Source organism: Hippoglossus hippoglossus, chromosome 14 (assembly GCF_009819705.1).
Source record: "Hippoglossus hippoglossus isolate fHipHip1 chromosome 14, fHipHip1.pri, whole genome shotgun sequence".
NCBI lineage: Eukaryota > Metazoa > Chordata > Actinopteri > Pleuronectiformes > Pleuronectidae > Hippoglossus > Hippoglossus hippoglossus.
The window spans coordinates 19,284,766-19,307,571 of record NC_047164.1 but is presented as its reverse complement, the minus strand read 5'-3'; the positions used below and the strand labels follow the sequence as shown (position 1 = coordinate 19,307,571).

The following is a 22,806-nucleotide window of genomic DNA, read 5'->3' as shown; positions in this document are numbered from 1 at the left end:
TTTAATTGTTCCGTCTTCTGTAGCTACACCCGCATCTTTTCTTTTCCTTTGTCTCTCTCATGTGAGTTCTTTGTCTCGTTAAGCGCACATGATTGTATGGTTTCCTATTATCCTCTCTTTTCTTCATCCAGAGCAGCCCAGTGGAGCACCATACAATCTATACCACCCATCTATCTATAGCCAGTAGACCTAAAGATTGGTTATCTTGGTTGTCCCTAACTTTCTTTAAACCCACTTTTATCTGAATCTTCTCAGCATGATGGTGATGAGAAAACTGCATCTGATTTCCGAGCCCTTCAGAGCTGACAGCTGTGAATGCCAGCACCTAGTCAACAAGCCGGCAGCTCGTGTCTCTTACGAAGTCTGACTCAACCACAGAGCAGGGTGGCAGCAGCCATCAGGGGATCTGCATGTGCCTGTAATGAATTGAACAGCATTTCAATAATTGCTGGATTCCCGGATTAAATCCTTCTCCATAGAGGCTGATGTGATGATGGTGAAAGTTGATTTTAAGCTCACTGATTATAACCAGATCTGTCCTCTCATGTCACCCAGAATTACATCCACGTCTGGCGAGGGTGCTCTCAGTTACTGTGGTCCTGCTCTCTGGAATAAGCTGTCTGCTGACTTGAAGGCGTATTATACTCATATGCAGGGTCATCATTTTAATGCTGTAATGTTCAGAAAATGCATTACTGTCCATTGCTGCAGCTCCTCTTTTCAGCCTCTGTCTGAAACGTTTGGTTTCAGCTCCTGTAAGACCTACCCTCCTGATAAAGCCCAGTCTGCTCTGATTGGTCAGCTGGACCACTTTGTTGTGATTGGTCAACTGCTTCCATCCCGTGTAAGACATGTCTGACTCCGCTCCGCTTTCTGAGGGGGTGTGCCAGTTAGTATGCATACGTGGGCCAATTCATGCAATGATGCAGCACACAAAATGGATGTGAGCCACTTGTTAAATAGTATATGTGGCCCATAAATTCACACAACAAATATGGGCCTTTTTTTGGCAAATATGCGGTGCTCTAGACAGGGGAAATCTGGATGTGAACCTTAAATGAGACCTATTATGCTCGTTTTGGGGTTCATCATTTTTACTTGGGACACTACTTAAGAAGTTTACAGTCTCCAATGTTCAGAAAACATTTTAGTCTCTTTATTCTACTCATTGCTGCAGCAGCAGGAGACTCTCACAGCTGGATTCAGCTCCTGCCCCCCCTCTCTCTCGCTAGAAAGCCCAGTCTGCTCTGATTGGCCAACTGATGATAAGTTCCAGTACGACACGACGAAAGGAAGCTGTGAACAGATGATACCGCAATTAACCACAACACTTTAATTATACAGGTGTAATTAATTTAAAATATGTAAAAAAAACAGTTACACAGCCCGCTTTGCTTTAGTAATTAGGCAAACTGTGTAAACCGGTAGACTTTAGCTTGGTTGTACTCTGTGTAGTGTTTTCGATTTTCCGCACCTGAAGGCAGCACCACAAACTAAACTTAACTTGCTCCCTCCTCTGGGCCCAGCTTTGTGACCTAGACGCGCTGCGGAAGTATTAGAAGATGAGCCTCTGGAAAAGTGTTTATTGTGGAAGAGAAGAGCTCCCTCTGCTCCTGACTGTGTGATTATGAAAAAAGCACAATAGGTCTTCTTCAGGTGGCCCATGTGGTAAAAGGTGACTATGGCCCACATAGCACAAAACAAATCCGGGCCACCTTTGTTTGACATACGGTACTGCTGTGGCTTACTTGTGACCCAGATCTGTCAAACAAGAGTGGACTGTCCAAGTGCCATCATTCCATGCGGTATGTGGGCCTGATGTGGGTTGTTTGGGATGTGGGCCAAATCTGGGCCAAAACAATTTTTGCTATGTGGGAGACTAGCCGCTAGTTGTGCATCATGCAAATGTGGAGCATCGTGATGTGATGTGACATGACACCACGGTGAGTCAGTACCTGGCAAGGTGTTTCAGGAGCTTCAGGGGAAGTGTTTCCTGTGGGAGAGAGGAGCTCCCTTCACCACAGCCATGACATTTCTTTACTTTGCAGACCTTTTACGTTCACAAAAAATCGCAACTGAAAACTGAAAAAGCATTAAATGTCTCCTTTAAGGTCCATTACAACAGAAATCTTTCCTGTTCTCCCAGGATTTTTACTCTAACTAATTAGATTCTGTGATTGAATGATTCAGTTTCATTATTGTACTCTCGCCTACATTCTTATATTCATGTTGCCTTAGTTACTTATTTTCTCATGCTTATGCTTATATTATTATGTTATGCCTTACAATCTAAAGCGCCTTGAGTTTTCATGTAATGAAATGCTCTATAAATAAAATTGTCTGTGAAAAAATTATAACATTCATGTAGCTTGAAGCTGAAAAGAAGAAATCTTATACCCCCTCTTTCCCACAAGCAAGTCAGTGCATCTCTAACAAAATCTATATCTTGATGGCCATGGGGAAAGATTTTTAAAGCTTCCACCGAAAGCCAACTTGAGACACTGTCATTAGCTATTGTGTTTTCCTTTAATCACTCCCCCTGTTAAATCAAGTCTGTGCTGTCTGCGTCCAAAGCCCTAAAGCTCCTGATTGGGATTGTCTTAACAATGAAGATGTACAGTTACAATCTGCTTTCCACTTTTAAAACTGACATTAGCGGTGCAGTCAAGCACTTCCTCAACGCCTTCACAGGCTGTCTGCTGATAAATGGTGTGCAGTTGGCCTTGTCTAACCTGAAACCCACCACCGATTTCTCTTTCTTCTTCTGGTGACTACTTTTAGCTCTGGAGCACGGTTCATATCAGAGGATCCTTTGTTTTACATGACTGGGCGACAGTACCATCAGTGAGTTTGAAATAAAGTATATGGTTGCTTTGACGTAGGAGCACAAAAATAGTTTGGTGGAGCCCTCAGCCTCCTTTCAAAGGACAAACTACAGCGGGTTTATATTTACTGCTGTGACGAGGTTTAGTTTTATCTTTGACAGTTGTGTGACAATCGTGCCGATCGGTGTTGCACATTTCCCTGCTAATTGGGACACATTTAGCACTGTAAGGGGATATTCCAGAGTTTATCAAAGTGTAAGGCAGGCGCCGGAGACTTGCAGGGGAAGTGTTGAACGAGGCAAAGCTGCTGAATGAGGTGAAAAGGACACATGCATACAAATGCTCGAAAAACAACAGGAACTCAGTGAATGCAGTTTGGGCTGCGTATCAACAGCATAAAGAATTGCTAAAACATCAGTGGCAGTCAAGATAAGCTGCTTTAAATGTCATAGCACCCAATTGCCTCAATTTGTGTCAAAAACCGCTGTCATACCAACAAATCACACAGACATGGTAGATATATTTTTAAATTCATATATTCTTCCTTCAATGTCCTTCATAATAAAACTGCCAGGTTTAATGATAATGAGGTCATGATTGTCAAAACATCCAATTTTTTTGGATCATACAAAACCTGCTGATTGATTGCTGCAGGCCAACCTGGAAGTTTGCATCACTCTGATTCCCTTGACAAAAAGTTTTTTCATTGGCTTTAAGGTTATTGCAGAAACTAAATTATGTTAAAAAAGATATTGATCACAAATGAACACCCCTGTCATGATATTTGAAGCCTAATTACAGTAGGGCCATAAAGTAACTACATTTTATTTATGAAACTTCAATGTCACCGTCGTTAAACCCTCTCCCCTTAAAAGTTTATTATTTACAAGAGCATGAGTAATAATATTTCATTTTAATTTCAGGTTTGGTGGGTGAGGTTAAAGTTTTATGTTCCCTAGAACCTCTGAAGTCTCCGGAAGCTACTTGTTAGCATCCACCTTTTTTACTGATGAACTTGTCATAAAATAAGCCACAGCCACAGCCCTAATTTCAGACATCTAACAAAAAGCCTGAGCACAAACCAGCTGAACCAGAAGTGAAATATGCAAACTCATTTTCAGACTTTAGAGGTCGTTACTGCAGCAGCTTGTATGGTTTTACAGTAAATAGGACTTTGATACAAGGGGCACTGTTCACTTCCTGCTTTAAACCATACTGAGATAATTCCATTTGTCGCAGCTAGGGTTCTAACATGCATTATTGGGCTGTCATTTACTTTGCAACAACTGGTTTGACTCTGCTGGAAACACCACCTTATACTGTATTCCTGTCCTTTTACACTAGAAAAGTAAAAAACAACATACATGTACTGGATATTATTAAATGTTGTAAACGCGTCAGAGGGCCAAGAAACCATCTAATTAAACGACAGTGGCATATATGGAAATGGCACATATGGCTGCATCTAAAAATAAGAAAACAGCATCTCAGTCAACATGCCACATTTAATAAGGACAGAAATGGATAATTGGCTCTGCTCCATTTGGAGTCTGTATGTTATATTCCAGCAGGAGCATTACAGTCTTCTGAAAAGGAATTGGGGCTGGATGTGAGACCACTTTGGTCTAAACTGAAACATCTCAACAACTCCTGGATCGGTTGTCAGGAAGTGGTTCATGGTTCCAAGAGGATCAATCATCAGTTCCAAATTAAAAAATGTCCAATGCTTGTTTATGGCCAAACATCTGCAAACCTAATGGCATTCTCATTTGCCTCACCAGTACTTTTTACTCTTTAGTGCTAATTAGCAAACAACATGCTAAAAAGCTAAGAAGGTCATTAGTAGGATTTTAACATTTGTATATTTGCGTTTAGCTAAAAAGCACACTCCAATCCTGTTTTTTCTTTAGCAAGACAAATAGTTTTTGTGAAAAAAGACAGGTTTTGATGTAACAAGATACAATTATATATAATGCAAAAGGTTTTGTGTGAAAAGTAATTTGTTTATTTTGAATGAGAAATTCTAAATATATGTATAAGAAGTATATATATACATATATATATATATATATATATGTATATATATATATATATATATATATAGTAACATGAAAATCATGTTATAATGCCAAAATGATCTTTTTGAAATGGTGGCATGCAGTGCAGTGCCTTCACACCCAGTAGCATTGTTAAAGATTGTTTTCTCGTTGTTTAAAACTTACTATGGATATTTTGTCGCGGTAAATTGCAGTAATTGTTTTGCTTGTGTAAACAAAAGCACTGCTGCCTGAACATTTCACCATATGAATAGTTAACTATGATTACAGCTCATATTTACAATCTGTTTATAATGGATCAGTTTACATGCTCCGTTACTTCCTCGACAATACACTGTACATTTTGACTGAGTGGGAGAAACAAAAAGTAAAGTAGCTCTGAGCTTTGAGTATCCATTTAGGTCCCTGCTGTGATATCTCTGGATTTTACATGTGATCTTTGAAGCAGCAGAGAAGCAAAACCAACAACTTTTGACAAAGTGCCTTCTCCTTCCTTGCCTTTCCTTTGTCAGTTCGAGGGTGCAGGTTTTTCCAGCCAGCTCCCTATTAAAAAACCCTGACAATGTCCAAATTAGCTCATGCATGTGAGAACAAACCAGGAGATCCAACCACGGGATTCCCTGTGAGTGAGTGGACGTGTAGGGGACGTTTTTAAGACGTGACAGATGTATCTCCGGATGAAAAAGCGAAGACACAGACGATAATGTCAAGAGAGGTTCTGGTGATAAGACACTGGTGTCAATGTGCTGTGAACAAAACAAAAACAATGTGATTTTCACAGCAGAATTTTTTAAGTTATGTCCTGCCTTTGGTTGCTGCACCCCCCCCTCACCTGAATGCTCAGAAGATTGCTGTGACGTTTTGAATGCGTCTGAGTTGCTGCGTTGTGAAAGGCAAACTCTGGGGTAAATCCTGACCCAATTATGTGAACATTCTCCAGAGTTCATGTCTGAAAACACCAAGACCAAGAATTAAAAAAATGTCAACAGAGAATGAAACCAGTTCACAAGTACATAATTCTACTAAATAAATCTATGTGTTGGAGATTACCTGGTGAGGGTCAGATCAGCTGGTGATCACGCTGATCACTACAACTCACGCTGATCACTACAACTGAACAGTTTGTCAGTTAGAAACATTTGGGTTGAACATGAGAACTAAAACAAACAAAACTGGGTGTGAGCTGGCAGGGAACTAATAACAAAATCATTTGGTTCATTGGCCTGGAGCTAAGTGACAGAGAGCCCGAGTCCCCAGTGTAATTAGGCTGCGGTTTGAGCTCATGACTCATCATCCTGCATGAGTTTTGTTATGCATAAAGCTGCGTGACGGCAGTGGAGGGCCGCTGGCTGCTGGGAAGGTGTAGGCAGCACACAATCAACCCTTTGGCTGCACTGAGCAAAACAAAACCTCTGTAAACTCCTGACAAGTTTTGTTCCGGTGGGAAAGGAAAATGGGCATCGTCTGAAAGTTTCCAGAGATTTTTGTTGTTGCTGTTGTTTTGCTATCCTGGGGAGAAGGTGGCTGTTATGTGGGATGGGAGCTGGGTGCTGCGCTGGAAGAAGTGAAGGTGCTTTTCCCTGCAGTTCAAGGGTGATCGCAGTCAGGGAATGAACGGCTGCCGCTAACTGACAGGCATCACTTTAGATCAGGGAGCTGATCGCTCTGTGCTCCCAGAGTGCTGTGTCAATTAAAGAGCAGCAGTGGCAGGTGGAAAAAGAGGACAGCCTCATTTCTGTGCCGCAGCAGTCTGGAGATTACCTTCAGGCTGCTGCAGGCGCTGGCTCTGTTCAGCCAACGCTCTCTTTGACTGGCTAGGCAGCTGGATAAGAGGAAGATTTCATCCATGTCAATATCGTGTGTCTTCTAATGTCTTCATTGCACACGGTGCTAAAGCATGTAGTAATGAGAACTCTTCACTGAATTTTCAAATGCAAAGCCCACCGCGTGTCGGGAGTGTTGGTTTCTCCATGTCAGTGGTTTTTAAAGTCTGCCACCGTGGTCCATGCCTCTGACAAAATCAAGACAATTGCACCCTGGAGGGAAATAGCTCTGTCATAGGATGTTATTTTAAATGGTTGTCTTTTTTTGTCTGTTATGTCGAACAGAGTGTAAATCACCGTACATGCATCGATAGAGGACAGAGTCAGTGCTCAGGAATATAAGAACCGTGTGGATTGGACATTCTTAGTCTGGGTAGAATAAAAAAAATATGAACAGTTGCACATGAAAAAATTAATATGGATGCACGTTTAATCTGGATTACTGTTAATGCTGAAGTACTTAAAAACATGATGATTCTCTGAAATGTTATGAGAGCCTCTCTCTTCTAGGATTTCCTAACAGATCTATTAATTCTTAATGGACATTCAAAAGAACAATATCCAAAAATATATCATGTGTCTTTGTGTTCAAATTAGAAGCACATATCGCTCACAAGAGAAGCACCGTTTTCGACACGATTTGCAGCGAGTGTTTTAAAATGCCTCAATTGCCTCCTTTCACCTCACAGTAACTTGTAACTGCCAGTAACTGCCAGTTGTCTAGAAGTCTGAAAACCTCTGGGCTGTAAACGTTGCTGCTCAGACTGTATCTCTGATGACTCCCCAGTGACCCTTGAGCAAGAAGCAACCTCTACCACTTTTAAGCCTCTCTATACCCAGTGCACTCTGGTTCTACTAACTTTTTAAATTAGATTTTCTTTTTTCTTCTTTGAAGCTGACTGTGAAATGAAGCGCTCCGACATGCTTTGCCTCTTCAGAAAACCCATATTCAAAATTTCTGGTTCTGTCAAGCCTGAAGTTGCAGTTAATTTTGATCATTATCACACAGGATGGCGATAATTCATGGAAATATTTATTGACGAATAATTGTAGCTGAAGGATTTTGTCAAGAAGTGAAATCAGCCGATGGGGAATAATTTCAGTGCAGAAGAGGAAAAATCTTTCAATTTATAATAATGCTTTTGGAAGATGGGCTTTAGATTTGTGAGGGCACAGCAGCCACTGACAGAGGCACGCGCTGGTATGGTGATGAGCTAATTTAGACTGAGCATGTCTGCTGGACATTTGATAAATTCTAAAATGGAAGGTTGCTTTGGACAGAGAGCACGAGGCCGGCGAATCTGCAGATGATTCTCTGACATCCCGCAAGATCAGAGATCTCGACGGAAATACGAAGTTGAGGAAAACTATTGTACTCTATCCTTGGAAAATTACTTTTATAAAGTAAAATCCACTGTCTCCTCTAAGATGAGTCACATGGAGAAGTTTTATTACAGTTTCCCTAACATCATTTATCCTCCTTGAGTTGTGCTCAAAAAAGAAAATGGGGATGTATGTATTGCCCTTTCTGCTTCTCCTTCACAAAATGCAATAAGACTCAAACTGGGTTTGGAAAGAGGTTTTCAGCACAACACAATATGATGTTGCAGCCAGGTTTTCACTTCTCTCCCCGGCACACTGTGGCAGTATCAGAAAACCTGCTTTGCTGGCTAAAAGAATATTGAGGCTTTAAATAGCAGAGCAAAGGCCAAAGCAGTTGATGAAAACCGGAAGTGCATCTGGAGCTGTATCTGCTGAGTAAGCGAAGACACATGATGGAGGCTGAAACCATCAATACACTTCATATGGGCTATATACTGAAATGATATCTAAAGAAAATCATGGGCTTTTTGTTTTGAAACTCATCTAAGTTTTGTCTTCAGCCCCTCGCGTGGCTCTGAGTGTAAAAGTCAGGCTGCACTTTTAATGAGATCTGCTCACTTTAATGTAAATTGTACTCCAGGGACAGCGGGGTTATATTCTCTAATTAAAGGGGCTGTGTGGCAGATTTGTGGCTGTGCAGAAGACTTGGCTTCAAATGCTGTAGAGACGTCACGTGCAGCGCGGCTTTTAGTAGAGCAAACCTATTTAGTTAGACAGGTGTTTTGCATACTGTTAGCATCATGAGCTCATGCGTCTCTGTTGAATAGGAATCTATGGTTCCCACATTTTTCTACCCGCTGGGTAAATGCAATGTGCTGGAGACGTGTGTCTTCTGGTTGTTTGAGAGGATAAAGACGCAAAGAAGCTTGATACTGCTCACACATCCTGCTGACTAAAGCCCAGGATCAACTCTTAATTTATCTTAAGCATCTAGGTTAAGATGGTCAAAGTGTGAGCTCATGTTACAAACTTGTTTAGGTCCAAATGTGCGATACTAAAGTTTCCCCTGCTGCCGATTGTACATATTTGATCGGACCAGAGAGATGGTTATAGATGATTGGTATCAATGATCCTACATAACCAGCTTCATCCTTGCCCTTCCGTCGAACTCTACTGAGTGTTTGCAGTGAAGAAGAGGCACTGTGGTTGTGCAGTGTACTGGAAGAGGGGTGAGTCAGACCCACAGGCCTGAGCCCCTCTCTCCCCTGCCAGTGACCCCTCTAATCGCATCAGAGGAAGTCCTGTGCTAATCATTTCTCCCCCTGAGAGACACCGCGCATGGCAACACAGTGAGTTTCAGCACTGCGAGTGTTGTTGTGCCATAAGTCCGCTGGAGCCGACGCAAACCTGCTGAAGGAGAGATTAAAAAAACAGCAATGTTTGATCCCTGCGGAAAACAAAGTAGGGCAAAATATTCAAAGCCCTGTTTTGAGGTCGAGTGTGTATTCTTCCAGCTTGTTAACCCGCAGCTGAACTGCGTTGCCAGAACGGGCCCAGATGTCATAAAGCGTCAGTTGTCCTCTTGAGGTGACGCACAGAATGCTTTCTGAGGTGAAAATGGGACAGGGGGTGGTTTATTTCTGTCACAGTCTGTCTCTGAGATTCCCAACGATGCCTCTTCACCAGAGGCAAAACATTTCCTGCCACCTCCTCACTTCTCTTTAACTTTCTCTGGATCTCTGTCACCCATCTCATTATTTCAGAGTGTGTTGACATAAGATGTTGTCACCCTCTTTGTGTTTTTTTGCTTAGCACCAGAGTGGCTCTTACCGGTGGCTCTATACATCGTCTTTACTTCTGAAAGAAGAATGTTTCCAGTTTCTAAATGTTTCTTTAGCGCAGAAGCATCAACCAGGCTCCTGCAGTCACCCCCTCCCTTTTTTAGCCCTCCCTCTTTCTCACCCATAGAGTAGAAATCTCTCTCAACTGAAGCCACACTCCAATTTCACTCTGTGCTGCAGCTCCCAAAGCACCATCAGAAAAAGTGAGTGAAGTTCTTAACTCCTTCTCGGACTTACCTCATGTCTCTTTAATGAAGTCAGCTGAATGGCAGCCTGTGCCTGGGCACGAAGTCACCAACTCAGAGCAGCTGTTTGATGAGACAAGTCTGTCTTCTAGTATTAAGTCCCGTCTGGTCTAACAAGGCTTTTCGCAGCCAGTGGTTCCAGGTTGGCACCAACTCTTTGCTGGTTTAGAAGGAGGAACAACACCAACAAGACCAACCAAAACATTGTTGTGGCCCCTATTTAAAAAAATCAGCAAGCAGCTTATTGTCTGCAGCGAAGTAATGGATGTGAAAACGAAGCAGCATCTCTTGCTGTGCAAATCAGCGAGAGATGGCTGTGGCAGGATATGAGCGGACAGTAGGACAAATTACAAGTTTTTTATAAGTAAAAAGTAGTAAAGAAACAAAAAGATGACCTCGGAAGAACTGGCAATGATCCGCCTTGAAGAAATCCTCATTATGATACTCTCGACTCTGTCGGAGCTGACCGCCAGCTGACCGCCAGCTGGCCGCGGCCCTGAACTCAGCAACTACAGCGGATGACAACGCCACCGTGTTGCAGTTGTCTTATGTTGCTTTTGACTTGTTGTGCAGGTGAAAAACTTCAGTGAATAAGAAATCACATCAGCCAAATTTTTGATTTCTCATCTAAACATCAAACAAGGCCATCGTGCAGGACTGTTTCCTTTTTCCTCTGCTGCTTATTTTGTATGCACCATCCATCCAACTACCATTAAACAAAAAAGAAAAAAAAAAGTTGAGGCTGCTTGTTTCCCGGCACCCAACAGCAATCCAACGTGCCTGGAATGAAGAGGGCTGACCTTGGGAGAGCTGAACACATCCTGTGTGCCAAAGAGCTAAAAACATAACAGGAGCTTCCAGCCAAGGGCCAGATTATTTTGGCAGAAAGGTGTGATGGAAAGCGGAGGATGGGAGACAGAGGGAGGAGTACAGTCAGGTCTTACTAAGACATGTGCACACAAAGTAGATCCAGAACACCTACACCTTGACTCAGAATAGTTCTCTTTTCACAGCGGGTTGAAAAAAAAAACTTTTAGAGAAAAGCCACCCAGGAAGTTTATTTCAGCTTCTCTCTGCCAATCTCAGTCAAGGTCAGGCCCCCTGTTACTGCCACCCTTCAATCATGGAAGAGGTGCAGCCACCACAGAGTGAGATCCAATCATTTGAGCCTTTGTGCACAACACAGAGTGACCTGCCATGCTATGAGAGAGGGGCAAAAGGTCAGAGAGGAAGAGGGAGTTGGCTTTTACTGAGGAACATGGCCTTCGAGGAGACCAGACTCACATTTCTGCTTTATTTCCTCTGTAGTGTAGCAGCTGAAATGGAATCCGCTTAAACATAACTAACATGCATCATACTGTTGTATTCATATTTCCACTCTAATTGCAGTTAACTCCTTTACCCATCAATAGATTTAAATTAATCATGATAAAACAATAAGACGGGTCTAAATTTATTCCTGCAGCTGGATTGTTGCCGTTCTTAAGAGACATTTTTAGCTTCCATATTGATGTTATGTCAGTGGTATGGATGAAGTGAAATCAATGTGGGCTGAATTTTCCTGCTAACAAGTGCAGATTGTAGTCAGCCACTATCACTACAATATTCATTGATGACTGCAAAGAATGTTTATTTTAGAATGAAGAATTCACATCTAGTCTTAAGACTCTGTTCGGTCTCTGTCCTAGTTGTGCATACAATGCTCTGTCTGCAGCATTTCCATGTAAAGGTCTGTCAACACTGAATGCGCAGATGGTCATGTTGTGTACGGAGAGGGCCCTGCTGTTTACATTTACTATTCTCTGTGTTTATGTAATCAGACGCAGAAAACATACTGTCGGAGAGTGAGCTGAATATTTTCACCATCTTTGTTGGAGCTAATCCATATGTAGAAGCGACACAGCTTAATTCTTCCCTTGTCAATACAATTGACAATGACTGCATTCATATTCATCAGTGTACGTGTGTTGCTGCCAACTCACAATGGGTTTATGTAGTGAAAAGTAAAAAAATAAATAAGGAAATCAATATAATGACACTGTGGTTCAAGTCCAGACCAACCCCCTCGCTAATGTCCCACTGGCCTAATGCAACATTAGATCGCTAATGAGATTAAGATTTGTTTTCACCGAGTGGGCACAGAGAATGTTATTGTTATTAACTGAGCATTAAGTGTGTGATCCATTTACTGCATGTTCCAGATAAGTCGACCCTGCGTGGGCTACTAGCGACAGTGTAATCGAGAGATTGGGATGCTCGTGCGGAAATTACAGCAACCCCTCAACATTTTTGCGCGTATCTCCAAGCTCTTACTCTGATTGGCTGTCATTTCACACCACCGGCTTGTTGCGTTTGTATAGGGTGTGATGTCAGCAGGACACGGGGCTGCAGAGCCAGCACCGCCGGCAATTCTGCAGCGGCAGCATCCAATTAAGGAGACAGCACAGGAAAGCATGTGCAAAGGTTGGAAACAGACAACAGGAACAATCTCCTTTCACTCAGTGGAGAGAGGCCGTGAACTGATGGCTCTTTTCCTTCTAACAGCAATCAGTGTCACTGATCCAAAATGGAATATTGAATATTCATTGTCACATTATCTGTTTGTGATTTGAAATAACTGATGGTGACACTTACAACCGGTGTCTGTCGGGACGTGACGCTCTTACACACCCTCGCAATACTAACAGATGAGGGTGGTGCCACCATCATTATAGGAGATAACCTTCAGTCCCTGTAGAGGACTCTCACTCAATTAACTGGATGCTCAGCCTCCTTATCAGCTCTCTGTCAAGTCTCCCTTTATGCTCTGATTTTTATTCATTACACAATTAAATGATTTAGTTGTTTTAACTTGAAAGAGAACAGATTTTTGCACGCCCCACCCCCCTCTTGGGAACAAAAGGAATGACTGTGAATGATGAATTAGTGTAATGAGATGGCTGGATATTTACAGCAGCCGTTTAACACAGACTGGCGCATGGCCTGCAGCTCCAGACTCTCCACATCTGGCTATGTGGAGAATCTCATTTGCGATGGGAGGGTCCTTGCAGATTGTTTCAGATGATATCTTCTTTTTATTTATGCTCGTTACAGCCCAGTATCAAACGAGCTTCTTATGTTCTGCCGGTTGCATATGGTGAAGATCATGAGGTTTGTTGCCTGGAGCGACCAAGAGGCCAAGACATGATGTCCAGCACGAACAAGATTAATCGTGGTCCTCCCCTCTGACTGAAAGATCCAGAGCTGGACAAGCTGGTCTAATTACATTAAAATGAAAGACAAGAGGTATATTATGAATGCTACAGTTATAATGAAACGCTAATGAGGTCTTATCAAGCAAGTGGAACGACTTTGACAGGCTTTCAACAATCCAGTGTTGAAAGAAAAATGTCGGGCTGTGATTTTTGAACCAAACAAGCTTTTTATGATTTCCCTTCCATCAACAAGTTATTCAATATTTCAAACTATTGTTCAATACAACAAAAACTTAATTCCCCATCCCTTCTTAAGATGAGGAGATGCACTTTAAAATTATGAATGAAATCATGGATTTCTAACACACTCAAACTTTGAGATATAGATTATTCTTTGCAGTTTTACAATACGGGTGTGGAGACACTTTCGTCTTTTACTCAAAGTGGCCTCGCTTTTTCTTTCCAAAATCCCTCAGATAAATAATTCAATTGTGCTTTGAAAACTGCGATGTTGAATTCCTCACCAACAACCCGTTTACTTTGGTAACGTTCTGTCATAATTACAAATGGTGTTGAGTGGAGTCTTGTTAGGCCGTATTCAGGAATGATGTATGAGTGGGAAAGGAGCATAAAAATGACTCTCAGGGATCACACAGATAAATATACTTTTTAAGTCCTGGTTGATTGTTTTGTTTGATTTCACTTTTCCTCTTGATTTGTTTTGTTGCGTTTCTTCTCAGTTTTCTTCCTATTATTCTGTGTATTATACATTCCTGTCATGTTCAGTTGTTTTTCTGTTGAAGTTGAAAACTGTCACCAGGTTTTGCAAACATGTGGACTTTCTTCCGAGCTCATACAGAGCTCCTTCATGTCCCTTGTGTCTACCTGAAAGTCCCTTTTGATAGACAAGTGCTTTTCTCTCCAGAATCCTCTACAGACAGCCGTGTGCAGATGAGGGATTGCTGTCATGGAATATCAAGTGCTGATTTTCTGTATTATAGATTCAGTGATAATACCTCCTGCTGTCCTGCCACCTGTTCTGTCAGCCGAGAGCCGCGTAGCTGCGCACACATCCACGGCTCGTTTACCAGCTCGCAGCACTTCAAAAACAAGCACAGGCCTGATAACCAGTCAACGAGAGTCAGAACCAGCTCAAATGGAGACGGTCGGCCTGAGCTGCCCACACTCACAGCGATAAGATGAGTTGGGAGCAGATGTAATTGTAGTTGCAGAGTTTTGCTCATCCAGCCTCAGTATCATTCTATCTCCATACGTGACAGTGATGAAGTGCCTCAGCGTGGCTTCTCAGGCTACGTTCTGAAAAATGAAGTCATTCGTTGCAGAGGGAGCAGGGTTGAGCAGTCGAGGCTCGTGGGCACGTGAAGGTCTTCCCATTCTTCTCGCTTGATCTACGCCGGTCTTAACAGGACCATCCATCTAAATCAGAACCCAGTCCATGCATTACTTGTAACATACACTTTTTTTTTTCACAAAAAAATGACCACATCATCATTTCTCAAGTAAACGAGCCAGAAACAGAAAGGTCGACAAAGAATGCCGGGAATGCAGTCATGGTCAATGTAATAAATTTAGTCAAATGATATCAAAGACTTTTTTTTTTTTTTAGTCTGCTTTGTGTCTTCCTCTCCTCTCCTCTTGACCCTGTCACGAAGAGGGTTCATCTGTGGTTTATAACCTTGGTTTACATCTTCAGCAGTTGGATCCCGGAGATCAGAGAGGTTTAATGAAAAATTCAGCCATAAAGTGTCATGGGGCTTTACAAATAAAGAATATTCTACTTTGATGTTTTATTTTATTAGATATGTGCCAGGTGTACAGGAAATACTCACACTACTATAAACAGTGCAGTAATAAATCAATGTCTACCCAAATCCCCTCAAAACGGAGTTCTTGAAAAGATCTGACGTTAAATCGTTAACATGAAATGAGGCTAAATCAAATTCCCCAGGAGTACCCAGTGTTCCGCTGACAATTTCTGTCTCCTCTTTCCTCAGCTGATCTTTTTCTGTCTGTGTCTCCACAGAGTCAGTAATCATGTACGATGCAACGAGGGTGCCATCCCCTAAGGACGGTGCAAACGGGGTGGCCCAGCCGGTGGCCCCCGGAGCAGGAGCAGCAGCAGGATCAGGAGCTCTTGCGCCAACTGCAGTCTTACAAAGTACGACTGAGGACGGGCAGCATGGTACGGGGGAGGAGGAGCCCAAAGCAGAGCCTGTCCTGGTGAAGAAGCCGCACAGAGAGATTCTGGACCACGAGAGGAAAAGGAGGGTGGAGCTCAAATGTATGGAGCTCCAGGAGATGATGGAGGAGCAGGGGTAAGTAGATGCGACGAGCAAACAACAACCGTAACACAATGGGCCTCATGCAAGAACCACTATAATGTATGCACTTAAAACTGATATATTGGTATGTCATGTTAGAATCTTTATAGTTATTAGCATTGTTATAACAACAATCCAATATGAATGACATTAAAGTTTTAATAAGAAACAGAAATCAACTTAAATAAAAATTAACAACTAAAACAAACATGGGCACACTTAATTTTACAGTGCACTAATAAGATGTAACAAGCATTACTTTATATGAAAACTATAAACAATATGTCTTTTATCATACATTAAAATTAAAATACTTTCATGCCAATAGACTCTAATAAGGATGTAACAGTGGGGAAATAAATGGTAGATTCGACTTTATTCTGTCGTGCAGATCTTTACTCTCAGAAACTCTTTTAAGGCTCTAGCAGTGGGAGACAATGCATTCTCTTTCATGTTGCACCCACAGTCAGAATAGCTTCACCTACAATATACTATTCTCCACAACTGACATTTCTCAGCAGTTTAACTTCATCTCAAAACATTTCTTCATTATCTCTGTTACAGCACAATGCTGCTCTGATGACACGACGCTGCTGGCTGTGTTAATGTATTTTAAATAGTTCTATAGTCAACAACCGAGACTGCTACTTCTATTGCAGTTTCATCTCAGATTATGCAAATGATCAATCTAGCCCACACATTCCGACTCAGAGTAAAGAGGCATGTTGCTAGAAGTTTATTCAGTGTGGTGGATGGTGGACAAATCTCACGTACGATAAGAATATGAAAATGTTCTTGCATGATGCCCGAAATGTGGCACAAAAACACTGAAGTTGCACTGAATAAATGTTGTTTCAACAAGCGAGCAAACACTCCTTTTGCACTGGGTATTCGATGTCAAGTGACATTACCGTTTGCAGTGAAACAGCAGGTTGTTTATCTTCTCTTTGCTATTCACTTACTGTGGCGCTGGTTGGAGGTTGGAGCCATGAAAACACTGTGCGTAGGGGAGAACTTGACATTGACAGGTATGTACCTGTACGGGTGCTGAGTTCACAAGCTGCAGCAAAACATTACATTCAAAATCTGTTACCTGCCAAAAGTCATTTTCATTGCAGTAATGGGAAGAAGAAACGGGAGCAGAGGAGGGTACTAAACATCAGGCGTTGTGGTTTTGCAAGCAAATGGTGCATAGCAGCGGCACTTTGGTGCTATGGCTATTTTTAGCAACAAGGCATGGACATTTTATCAGTAGCTGTGATCTGTCACAACCAATCAAGTATTTCTTTTCATTACCAATAAAAGCACTGTATTTGTATGCTGCTCGGGAATAGCATGTAACACAAAGAGAGCTCAACAGCTTGGTTCCAGAAGTAAAAATCCCACTTTTCTGAATAGATATTTTGATTATCAGCCATGATATTGAAACCATTCAAGGTAGACTGAGCACAAGCTATGAGATTGTGAAACAATATCATATTCTCCTGTGGAAGCCTCAAGTCCACGTGATATCAACTGCTGTAAAAAAAAAAGTCTTATTTGTGATGTCAAGAAGAATAACTACACTACCCACAGTCCTCTATGATCAGCTATGATCGGATCATTCAGCATTACTACACAGGGTAACTATTCTATACACTATATGAAACGCTATATACATACATGCAAGGCACAAACTAAAACCTATTGCAACACTTTATTAACAACAGGTTAAATTCCAGAAGAAGCACACAGGAAGTTGTTAAAAGGGATAATTTCCAATGGTTTATGGGATGTGTAATTCCTTCACACTTAAAATAAGTATGTACGCAGTCTTGTACACTTGCCTTTTTTTCTCCATTTTCCAATATATTTTGTGTGGCTCCAAGACAAATGTTTTATGGTCACAGTTCATCTCGCAGCTGGTTGGCCTGGTTCCAGGCTTAATACTCTTTTTACAAGGATTTTCTGAAACGTTAATGGAGAAAATGAATGGGAAATTTACTTCGGGAACTAGAGCCATTCTAAAAAGGGACAGTCACTGTCACACTCTATTAAACTAATATCCTGTGGGAGTTTGCACTGGTCCTAAGATAAGTGTGTCCCAGCATAGGAAGCAGCTCAGTGAGTGAAGGACACTACACGGAGTGTTTTGGCAGAGACCGGGGTACTTCCTGCTTGGCCAGCTGCCCCAGATAACGTAACTGGCAGTGTTCACAATTAGCATCCCAGTGAAGGATCGTGTCCTCTTCACTGGACCGTTTGCAGTGACATGACATGGTTGGGCGCCTGTGGAGAATCGAGGAGGTGGTTAGGATATATGACGTTGTTTATGTTGGAGATCTCTACACTGTGCCCGAGCTGATGGTGGGAGTTCCTAATGACAGATGATAATGACAGAAACCACAGGGTGCTGGGAATTCCACCTGCAAAATTATAAGAAAAGATTTAAAAGACTGAAATGTCTCATGTTAAAATAAAACATCCTTATATAACCTGAATTCAAGCTTTTGAATTAATGTTTGAATTTTGGTAAAAACATTAAAATGATGTGGTTTAAGCAGGTGAAGCAACAAAGGCTGGTAATCCCTTTAACAAGTATAGCAGCCTCACAGCAAAGACATGAATTTCACTCACAGATGAAAATCTCATAAACACACAACACGTACACAGACACACACATATATGATACATGGAGCTTCACACATCAGCAGCAGCCATTTTGCCTCACAATATTGTGTATCTCACTTACTCATACTTTACTCATCTTGGATGTTGCATATTTGCAGTCACCACATGAACTTTGCATTTATGGCCTCATCCTCAAGTAATGGTTATCGGTGAGGTTGCCATAGTGACCTTAAGGTCGACATATTTCAGTCTGTTTCAATAGAATGATACATGTCCTTCAGTACAATGTCCGGGTGAGCTTGATTTGCTTTAAGGCTATGTCTGTGGAAATTTTTGTGACTCCAATTGGTCCCAATCTACAACCTTAGGGAAGGTCTGAGGCCCGAAGACACACACACACACACACACACACACACACACACACACACACACACACACACACACACACACACACACACACACACACATTGTCATAGGTCACTTGTCATTACTTGATATGACATACCCACTATTTGGAATATAGAGACTTACCCTAACCACTACTTGCCTAACCTTGTCCCTTATCCACTGATCCAAAAATCGTCTTTTTCCCAATTTTCTGCATGACTTTTGTCCTCATTAGACAACCAGTCCCTAGTTATCTGGTCTCCAGTTTGAAACGTGTCCCCAAAGGTTACCTATGACAGACAGACAGACAGACAGACAGACAGACAGACAGACAGACACACACACACACACACACACACACACACACACACACACACACACACGCACACTGTTGCTTGGATAACTCTCGGCTACGTGAGACTGTAATTAATGACGAGCTCTGTGATTCCTCTGTGTTTGTACAGAGGAAACTCACTGTCCCGCTGATATCTAGTGACATTTTATTCACATCACATTTGTCATGATAGAAAGCCTGCTCATCCTTGATAGATTACAGAAGGGTGATTTAATTGAATAAAGGGCAAGCCAATTAGTGAGAATTCTTTTGGTTGAGGCCAGATATGACAGGTGACTGACACAAAATGAAATGTCAGAATGTGATCTGTTTTTTCCAAATTTGGAGAAAAAAAACAACTACTCCTATTTGTTCTCTTTGTTCTCTTCTCGCAATAATTGACCGAACCACCTTTAGTGCTGCTGATCATTTTAGTATAGTGTAGGGAGGTTCGCAAATATGGAGTTGGATTAAAGTTTCTTTTTCTCCCCACTCGTTAACCCTTCCCTTCCTCAGAGAGCATGACTGGGCTTGTCAGACAGTAAGACCTCATTAAGACTGAAGGGTAATGGTTGAGCTATGCCAGGCTGACGCAAGCTGAGAAGGAACTGCTGGAGTTTACAAAAAAAAAATAAGAGGAGGTTCTCCGTTGCCTTCTGTCAAGGTCCACTCCATCTCCTGCCTCGAGTAGACATAGCTGCTCCTGGTTTGAGAGCCATGTAAAAGAGCCACGAAGTCTAGTGGAACAGTGTAGTGGCAGGCAGCAGCTCGGCTAATGATGACAGAATACAAGAGGACCAGACGCCCACACTGGCCAGCTCCACTCCCTCCGCAGGCTGCACGAGCTCGGCTGGCAGGCGGTCGCACTTGAAGGACGGCGACCACTCAGCTGAGTGTTAAAGCTCCGGACAGACTCAACTCATCTTGTTAAGCTATAATAAAAGGAGCATCTCATTTGCCAGCCTGGCTCAGCAGAGCTCATCCTGCCTCTCCAATTTCTAATGTGCCTCTTTAAATGACAGTGTGTGTGTGCATGTGTGCAGGATTAAGGGATAGAGCAGGGGGATGAAACACAGGGGTAGAGACAGAGAGCAATGCCAGACATTAGACACAATTAAGATGGTGGCTAGAGTCTCTTTTACATTTTTTGTGGATTTAAGACAGAGGGCTCAGCTTCACCCGGGAGATCTCGCCCTAAGACTACGTTGAAGGATGAGGCTGGGGGCAGTTTGGACACCTGCCTCCCTCTCTAACCCTGCCAGCAATGGCAGACACTCCCCTCCTTTCTTTGACACACAACCCCCCTGATTCAGCTCGTTTCCAAAGATAAGACCAGGATAAATAGTCTGTCTTGAGTGATGGCCTCACCTTGGGAGCCAATTAAAGAGGACGCAGCAATTAAAAGAGTCTGTTAATTTAGCTGTCGAAGACCTGGCTGCATCCCCCATTCACTGGAGCATTGAGGGCTCTGCGCCTGCGGGGAACATTGCCCTTTTTTGTGACAGGCTGAAGGTTATATAAACGTCGGGCCGTTTATACATGACATCTGTCTGGAGGAGCATGATGAATGATCTGTTCCAGTAGCTTTGAAGAAGATGGTATTTACCTTTACTGTGAATATTCTAATAACTTTAAACATTGTCTACTTTTACACAACTTCTGCTACCTTCTGATAGCATAACTTACTGACTGATTTCAAGTTCAAGGGCTGCTGTGCATGCGAGGGATCAGACAGGCCATTTTCCCCACTAATTGAGCCATAATGGTTCTCACTCCTGTGGAGTCTGAGTCTTTTTCCAGCTCTTTAATGAGCCCCCTTCACATGGCCTCACTCAGCCTAAACTGCAGGCTGCTGGGACGCCGCATACGCACCCACACAATGCATGCACACACACAGCAAAGTTGTGCACCGGGCCTGTCTAATAATGTATGCAGGAAACAGTTTGTGCCACCAGTGGTAAGAGCTTTTATAATAAGGGGGAAGTGAGAAAATATTGTTGTTCTTGCTTCACCAAGCAGAAAAATTTGATGTGCCGTTGTGTATTAAAATCTAAATATGTGTTGTTGTAAAGTCAAGTAGGGAGGTGTAGCCTGGCACGTGCAAAAAAAGACACAATAACACTGGGATGTAACAGAATTTGTACATTAAACAGTTTATAGCGAATTCAGTCTGAGAGGAAAGAGATGGCCTGGGATCACTACAATTGCTCTGAACTAGCCCCTACTGCCACAGTAACATCTGCAGTGACACTGTGAATTGCAGGACACGAGTAGCTGGGATCTTATTAAGGGAGCTGCTCTCAGAGCCTCTGAGGCTGGAGCAAATAACTATCTCAGCTCTGATGGAGGTTTTCCTGTAGGCCAAAGCCTGTGTCATAAGACGATAAGCCTGTTTCTTATAAGACTGAAAATTGGAGGGGAAAGAATCTCCTGAACAATGACCAATTGTATACAATGTCAAGGGGGGGCGAGGGGTGGGGGAAGGGGCTGCCAAGCCAATATAGTCCATTCTAAACAAACAGCTTCAAATGCTGTTGTTACAGGGTCTTAGAGAAGAGGAGCAATCAGAGAGGTCAGATTGTTGTGCTCTTTCATCTCCAACCTGAGAGGAAGGTGGACTCTGTCTTAGACTTGTCTTTTCTGGACTATCTAGTGCCTGTTATCTTACCACAGAATCTATGACTCCAGAGAGCATCAATTGAAAATCCTCTCCACTTGAGAGTTAAACTATTGTGGCAGCTTCACTGTGACACTGAGTAGGTCTTTTTAATTCTGCCCCTGAAATAGAAATGTGGGGGTGTTCAGGTTTGCCTTTGCCGTGTTCCCAGCACCATTCAATCTTCTTAACTACATTGGCATCACTTTGCCTCTGTACTCTTTTCAGGGTGATTGATGGCTGCAGAGTTTCATAGGTGTGCAGTAGCGCCTTGGGACGACTTGTGGAAAAAGGCTCTTCAGACGCCAAATGCAGAGACATCAGTGGCACTGAGGAGGAGCACACACACACGCACGCACGCACGCACGCACTCACGCACGCACGCACACACGCACGCAAGCACGCGCACGCACACAAAGACACAAGCAGACATCCACATAGCCAGGCACGTCTTCATCAAATCGAGGACTATCAGCGTAAGCTGGGCCACAGCTATTCATTTTCAGGGATCATGAGTTAATGGGGGAAATCTGTGGGTGCTTGGTGCTGTCTAATTACTTCAATCAAGTTCTTTAATCGTGGTGATTTTTCATTGCTGGGGTGGTGGGGAGCCCCTCGCTCTGATCGATGTCCGCTGTCTCTCTCTGTTCAAATCACCAGGACTTTGCATGCTCTCCGCACTGGGCCTGGGCTAAATGGCTTTCATTTGGCTCCACTTGGGTAACTGTGGCCTCTGAACCCTCCCACCTCATACACATATACTAACACGCACACATTAATGAAAATATACAAGCACTGCTGCACAGCATTCATTTTTAATTTGAAGCCAGTGTTACCGAGCTTTGCTGAGAGTGACCACTCCAGTCAGCTCCCCTTCTGCACTGTGTCAGGGCTGAACAGATGGTGCGTTCGGCAGAAAGCAGCTACCTATACAGCTGCAGGAAGTGCTAATTAAATGTGCACAGGAGAGATGTGCTGTTTTACTGTGCTAATAGCTTCCGTCCAATATCCTATATGTAGCTATTTACACTGAATGACTCAGAGCTCATTATGGATTTTTCTTCCATCATTAAAGAAACAGTTTTCAGTCTCACACAAACATGGTCATATTCTTTTGACTTCTATTAGTCCACAGATTTGTATCTCTGTGGGTGAACCTGCCAACCATT

General features: G+C 42.6%; 1 protein-coding gene across 3 annotated transcripts in view; it reads left to right on the top strand.

Annotated features, from left to right (window-relative positions):
* The window catches only part of srrm3 (serine/arginine repetitive matrix 3), a 75,602-nt gene that overhangs the window by 23,445 nt on the left and 29,351 nt on the right, over positions 1 to 22,806 (top strand). For all 3 annotated transcript variants that reach the window (XM_034606186.1, XM_034606184.1, XM_034606187.1), the window contains exon 2: positions 15,353 to 15,644. In XM_034606186.1, the coding sequence (XP_034462077.1) occupies positions 15,364 to 15,644 (281 nt within the window). In that variant the 5' untranslated portion in view covers positions 15,353 to 15,363. The remainder of the gene's footprint in view (positions 1 to 15,352; positions 15,645 to 22,806) is intronic.